Source organism: Triticum aestivum, chromosome 7D (genome assembly GCF_018294505.1).
Source record: "Triticum aestivum cultivar Chinese Spring chromosome 7D, IWGSC CS RefSeq v2.1, whole genome shotgun sequence".
NCBI lineage: Eukaryota > Viridiplantae > Streptophyta > Magnoliopsida > Poales > Poaceae > Triticum > Triticum aestivum.
In genome coordinates this window covers 27108993-27116534 of record NC_057814.1, presented here as the reverse complement: position 1 = coordinate 27116534, position 7542 = coordinate 27108993, and the positions used below count along the sequence as shown (strand labels likewise).

The 7542-nt window shown below is 44.8% G+C and overlaps 1 protein-coding gene across 1 annotated transcript; it reads left to right on the top strand.

Moving 5' to 3' along the window:
* The first annotated feature begins 5476 nt into the window (after window positions 1-5476).
* LOC123165769 (7-deoxyloganetin glucosyltransferase) lies at window positions 5477-7279 on the top strand. The gene is made up of 2 exons (XM_044583495.1): window positions 5477-6125; window positions 6275-7279. The coding sequence occupies exons 1-2, from the start codon at window positions 5594-5596 to the stop codon at window positions 7210-7212; spliced, it is 1470 nt and encodes a 489-aa protein (XP_044439430.1). The 5' UTR covers window positions 5477-5593; the 3' UTR covers window positions 7213-7279.
* The last annotated feature ends 263 nt before the right edge of the window (window positions 7280-7542 follow it).

Here is a 7542-nt window from a genome sequence, read left to right as displayed (position 1 = left end):
TGATCCTTCCTCGAAGCTTCAGGTGTCTCTTATGTTTCCAAAAAAATCACCGTAAATCTTCATGGCATTTGGACTTCGTTTCGTATGGATTTTCTGCGAAACAAAAAATAGCCAAAAAACAGGAAGTGGTTCTGGGCACTAAGTTAATAGGTAGTCCATAAAGATCATATAAAAGTGCACCAAAACCATGTAGAACTTAGGTAAATATGGCATGAAACTTCATAAATTATAGATACGTTGGGTGCGTATCAGCATCGCCAAGCTTAATTCATGCTCGTCGTGAGTAGGTAAATGATAAAATAAATAATTTATGAAGTGTGAATGGTAGCATTGTGCATAAGTTTGATCAATGATAATTTCAATCACTTTTTTCTAGCATCATAAATAGCAAGTCTTTCTCATAAAAATCATCATGATAAAGTAGCAATTAATTCACATATTATGGTTTAAACAATGCATTCTATTGAAACTTAACAACCTATGTTCTTAATCAATAAACAATTTCAATGCATCTTATTTTTCGCAGAGTCTAAATGTGAGCTCCACATACTCACTTATCATATAGTCTTCTATGCTTGCTAGTATTCAAAGCATATTTTTAATACAAATAGCACCATCGAACACGGAGGAATATAGGGGCTTAATATTTCGCCTTCCAACTTACTTATCATAAAGATCATTGTCAACAATAATAATTCATGATCAAATATATTTAACTGAATATATGTGTCTAGATCTTTTCCCACCATATGATGCTTGCCAAGTAGAGAATAATTGAGGTTGGAATAAGAAATTGGCTCAACAGAAAATAAAATCTACAGAAAAAAGTAAAAGATGTGCCCTTCCTTGATTAGCTGGAAAGGATTGTGATCTCGAAAGGATGCATGCAATAGAAAATGTACTCGGCAAATATCATGTCTTCCTAGTGTCTGACGAAATGCATTTGACAAACAACCCGACACTAGACGAATTTCATTACAGTATTGATAGTACACTAAACTTGCACTTCCTTGATAATGAGATGCACAAGAGCAAGCAAAACATGATACAACTTGTTAGGGCATCTCCAACGCTAACCCGCAAATGGACATCGCAATGTCTTTTTTTTTGTCTAGACGTGGTCCACTGACATGATGCGGGAGCCGGTCATCAATGTTATTCGCAAATTAATCCGGTTGGGAGGAGCGACATGAGAGAGACCATGCATGTAAGAGGAAGAAAAGAGATAAGGATCATGTGGTTACTTTTGGTTGGTTAAGTGGATGTCCAGACTCCAAGAAAGCCCCCATGTTTGTTGCTAGCATACTGGAATCCGTAGGTCCGGAATGCTAAGCGGACGTATAACGCTTTTTCCAATGCATGGGTGCTTAGATGAGGTGCTAAGTGCATTTAAAATCTTAGCAACTAGCCTTCACAATGCATAGGTGCTTCGCTTTCGTAGCTAAGATTTCCTTACGGAATCATACATTCTTAAGAAGTTGATCCCCACTACAAGCTATTCTCTCTACATGCACACTGTCCAAATCAGCATGGTGCCACATCAGCGTTCAGTTTTCAAAAAACAACATCCACCTATGCAATTCACTTCACATCAAATCTGCAAAAAGGAAATACGTAATGAACAAACAGTGTGATTTAATTTTTCTTTATGTACTTATATCCATGCCCTGGTCACTCAACCGATCGTTTCTTTTCAGCTTCTCCGTAACCAAGAGACGAATATTCTAGCAGTTTCCCTCTGTTTTTACTCCCGAACCATAAAAACGCACCACGGGGATTTGATGAGTTCACCATATCTGTATCCTGTCTCCACGCCTCTCCCAATCCCTCCGTCCCAATCTCTCTCTTTATCTGCTCAAGCCGTTTGCTACCTCACTGTGCATCGCTCCTCTGCCTCATGTTCTTCTGCCGCCCCCTACGCCTCCGTCGGCCTACCATTGCGGAGAAGTTCATATCTTGGGAGAGCAGCCTAGCTCTGCCTAGAGAAGTCGTCGGTGGTGCCATCTTCACAGATTGTCCGTGTGGAAGGTGAGAGGAACCAGATTTGGACCTTTTTTTTAGTCCTCGTGAGTTCAAAAATTAAGCAGGTGAACCTTCCATCCTATCTCCATTAGCAATTGGTGTCTTTGCTGATTCGTTTGGTGATAATCAACCAGCAGCAGATTTGTTGCTACAGCTCGACTCGCAACAGGTTCATCCACCATGGTAACCGCTAACACCGGCGCCAAAGAAGAAACCCCCATCGGCTGCGGCAAGGCACTTGACGAAGCAGCTGGCGGCTTGGCGTATGAGTGGCTCTACGAGGCAAGATCAGTGACTTCCGTATGATGTTCAGTGTAATTACTTTGTAAAAGTGCAGATGTTTGCTTTGAGGGCATGCCATCCATATTCTTCTTTGTCGTTCAACACATTTTCTTACATCAATTAATTCTAATGCGAGATAAATGTATTTTTTCTGGAAAATACAAGTATCTTGGTATTTATATGTTGCTTTTCTCTTGATTTTAAGTTTCCTTTCAGGGATTTTTATGTGTTAATATTTGGAATTACTTAAACATGTATGCATACCTCTACGGACACTCCTCAGTGTTGTCTACTATGAGGAAAATGAAGCAAGGTAAATATTTTTATACTACAACACCTATATACACAGCATCCAATTATATTTTCTTATTTCCCTATTTCTCTAACTGTTTTAGCTTGGCACCACCTTTTGATGCCATTTTGTAAAGGCAATGCACGGATTGGTGGGTTAGTTTCTTAATTTTTCTACAGAATTATTTTATCTAATCAATAATATTGGTCACAAGTGGGAGCTTTCTGATATAACCTCTGAGATACAACTAATAAGTATAGACATATTTAGAAGGTGAGGACTTATGATTCTATCAGATTAATGTCATTTGTTTACCTCCGGCTAATGACATTTGTTTACCTCATGTTGTGGGATGGATCAAAGTAAATGTACATGTGAGTTCTGATGGAGATTTCACATAGTCAAGAGGTGATGTGTTAGTTGTAGCTTGGAAGTTTTCTTCCATTACAGGAGAAACAGAGCTGGGAGCCTATATATTGGAGCTATATACCAGTTGGTTCCACATGTAAATGGCCATATAATCCTCTTTTGTTATTGTGTTTGTTGTCCAAACATTGAACGATACAAGTAGGATGGTCGATCTTACTTACGCATGTACCATTAGTCATGTATGATTCTAAATATTGCTGTCAAATAACAACCATTTATTCATTGCTTTGATAGAGGCAATTTGCGGAGTAAAACAGTAATTTTAGGCAACATTTTCCGTAGCAACGCACGGGGAATCATCTAGTTGTTTAATAATTAAAGCCCCTCATGTATTGGTTGGCAGTCTTTTTACATAGGTTCGCGTGCTTAGCACCGTTTGTTCCTGGGGTCACCATAATGCTCTCTCTCCTCTTATGCTTTGTTACATCACTTTTTTGCCTATATGGTGTCCTTAGCATCGGTACACCTTGAAGCACTGGGAAGGGCTTAAGAGGTCCCTCTTGGATGGCGAAAATGATCCAGACACTGTCACTACTGGAATCAGGAATTTTGCAAGGTCTTTGCCATCAGCTTATAGAAAACTGACGGCAAATAAAGAGCTAACGGCAAAGATCATGTTTGTGGTTAACCCCTTAACGGACCTAAGCTGCCACGTGTGCCGAAGGCCTTTGCATCTTTGCCGTCTGCAAAGTGCCCTTTGCCGTAGTTTGTTCAGCCGGATGTGTTGCCGTCTGCTGGAATGTTTATTTACTAATGAAAGAACTTAATGTTTATTTACTAGCAGACGGCAAAGTGTCATTTGCCGTAGTTTGTTCAGCTGGATGTGTTGCCGTCTGCTGGAATGTTTATTTACCAATGACAGAACTTAATGTTTATTTACTAATTAATAGCATTGCATGCAATGAACTGACCATTGCATGTCATATTTGGTAGTTTCAATTCATTGAAAGTATACACACCCCACATTTTTTTATTGGTTGATTTCTTTATTTATGTCAAAAAATAAAATACGAGGTGAGCGTTAATGCACCGCGCCTAAGTGTTTTATGATCATTTGGTTTTTGTAAGGTGACTTGTACACCTTTTTTTCGAAAAGGGGGCATCCCCGGCCTCTGCATCAGAACGATCCATACGGCCACCTTTATTACCAAGCAAAATAGTTCGCGGCAGTCTTAAAGTCTCAACAAAGTACAAAAATGCTCACAAAGAGCAAAAGAACAAAAAAATAAAACCACAACCGGCTAGCAAGATAAAGATAGGAAAACTAATTGCCTGTCCTATTACATGACCGCCATCCAAACCGGTTGAAAATATCCCGTGCTACCATCTCCCATCGGATAGATCCAGTAACCAAACGCTCCCTGGCCTCCGTCGGAGTGAATAGCGACCACATACGGATCAACGCCGTAGCTCGGAAGATAACCTGCAAAAAATGAGTGTTTGTTGTTCTGTTAAAGACCAAATCATTTCTGCAATTCTAGATAGCCCATAGTAAAGCACATACTCCTACGCGAATGTGTCTCGCTGTTTGGAGCTCAACCCCATCAAGCCACGTCCCAAATAACGTGTTGATATTATTCGGAGGAGTAATATTAAAGGCTATGTGCACAGACTGCCAAAGAATTTTTGCCAAGGGGCAATCAAGAAAGAGGTGTTTGATGGATTCATCCCGATCACAAAAACTACATCTAGTGGATCCATTCCAGTTGCGTTTTATCAAGTTATCCTTAGTTAAAATGACTTGTTTGTGTACAAACCACATAAACATTTTAACTCTCAAGGGAACTTTGACATGCCAAACATGTTTCGAATTAGGAATAGAGCTAGAATAATAACATCCAAATACATAGATTTAACCATAAACTCTCCATTCCTAGTTAGCTTCCAACACAACTGATCGGGTCGTTGAGTTAGTTGAACATCCATCAATCTTCTCACAAGATGAAGCCAGGCTTCCCAACGGTTTCCGGCTAGCGCTTTCCTGAAGTGAATATTAAGAGGCGTGGACTGACATACTGTCTCAACGGTTGCATCTCTCCGTTGAACAATGCTATAGAGAGAAGGATATTGAAGCGCGAGAGGCGTATTCCCTAGCCACGTATCCTCCCAGAATCTCGTAGAAGTACCGTTTCCAATAACAAACTTCGTCCGATTAAAAAAGACTGATTTAACTCTCATCAGTCCTTTTCCATAATCTTGTACACCTATACGAAGGGAGTAGCCGGAAAGGATGAGCGGTCTCGAAATTAGCAAATCCGCCAAACCATTTGACTCGATCTCATGCATTGTTCCGCATCCTCCCACAACAACAATAATTCATGAAGCCACTGACAGATTGACAGCAACCAGGCGGCCATTGAAGTTGAGATCGACTGATCCAACAACCTGTGAGCACGCGGAGACGTTTACACCCCCATGCCCGCCAGCCATGTTATATGCCGACACGCCAAGAGCTCACGGCCGGACCTCACCGCACACGGCCACACGCACAGAACACAACGTTGCGGCTGGTGGAAGAGAGAGCTAACCGAAGCAACAAGGTGAGGCAGGCTCGCTAGGAAGGAAGCCATGGAGATCGGGTCTCTGGCGCCGGGTGAGAGGCCGCACGCCGTGATGATCCCGTACCCGGCGCAGGGCCACATCACGCCGATGCTGAAGCTGGCCAAGCTGCTCCACGCCAGGGGCTTCCATGTCACCTTCGTCAACAACGAGTTCAACCACCGCCGGCTGCTCCGCTCCCAGTCCGCCGACACGCTACGTGGCCTGCCCGCGTTCCAGTTCACCGCCATCGCCGACGGCCTTCCGCCGTCCGACCGTGAGGCCACGCAGGACATCGCTGAGTTGTGCTACTCTACAATGACCACCTGCCTCCCCAGGTTCAAGGAGCTCGTCGTCAAGCTCAACGAGGAGGCCGAGACCTCCGACGGCGCACTGCCGCCTGTCACCTGCGTGGTGGCCGATAGCACCATGAGCTTCGCTCTTGCCGCCGCGCGGGAACTCGGCCTCCGCTGCGCCACACTCTGGACCGCCAGCGCCTGTGGTTTCATGAGCTACTGCCACTACAAGGATCTACTCGATCGTGGGCTCTTCCCTCTCAAAGGTAGATGTTCATGCCTCTCTATGTACATACACAAGAAAACCACCTTTCTTCAACTGCACGTCCAAACTAAAATGGAGGTAACATTTTTTTTTCGGCAAAGGGTGAATTAACTCAGGCAACATACTGTAATTTATTTGTTGTTGGTGCAGAAGAGGCACAGTTGAGCAACGGATACTTGGACACGATCATAGACTGGATACCGTCCATGCCCAAAGACCTGCGGCTGCGTGACCTCCCTAGCTTCATGCGCACCACGGACCCCGATGACATCATGTTCAACTTCTTCGTCCACGAGACGGCCGCCATGTCGCAGGCGTCGGGGGTGGTGATCAACACCTGGGACGAGCTCGACGCGCCCCTGCTCGATGCCATGTCCAAGCTCCTGCCCTCCGTCTACACAGTGGGGCCACTCCATCTCACGGTCCGCAACAATGTCTCGAAGGAGAGCCCCCTCGCCGACACCGGGTCCAACCTGTGGAAGGAGCAGGACGCGCCCCTCCGGTGGCTCGACGGCCAACCGCCGCACTCCGTGTTGTATGTAAATTTTGGGAGCATCACGGTGATGTCCAAGGAGCATTTGTTGGAGTTCGCGTGGGGGTTGGCCAACACCGGCTACGCCTTCCTGTGGAACGTGCGGCCAGACCTCGTCAAGGGCGACGACGAGGCCGCACTACCGCCAGAGTTTTTCGCGGCGACCGAGGGTCGGAGCATGCTCTCGACGTGGTGCCCGCAGGAGAAGGTGCTGGAGCACGAGGCCGTAGGGATCTTCCTCACGCACTCTGGGTGGAACTCGTCGCTGGAGGGCATATGCGGCGGCATTCCGATGGTGTGTTGGCCCTTCTTTGCTGAGCAGCAGACCAACTGCCGCTACAAGTGCACGGAGTGGGGCATCGGGATGGAGATTGGGGAAGACGTGAGAAGGACCGAGGTGGAGGCCATGATACGGGAGGCCATGGAGGGGGCGAAGGGGCGAGAGATGCGACGGCGTGTGCAAGAGCTCCGGGATAGCGCCCTGGCCTCCGCACGGTGTGACGGAAGGTCCATGCGCAATGTTGATAGGCTCATCCATGAGGTGCTTCTGGCTTGAAACAAGAAAATTAAGCTGATAAATAAAAGGTTTGGACAGTCTGAAGCGTTTATTAGGATGAAATCAATCCCTTCTCCATTTCAAAGTTCCAGTCATATTTTGAGCGGTTAGTTGAATAGATTACAAAGGATATGTTACCAACATGATGGCAAAATAAAAATTAATGATCAAGAGAAATGAGGAGCTCCTTCCACGCATGATTAGTTGTATATTTGGAATAATAAAGTTTCATTAGACGCCCTATGCACCTGAAAAGAGGAAGTAGCATTATTCACATCTGCATCACACTTCTCAGAAGTTGGCCCCTATGGACCAATAACATCATAGCAC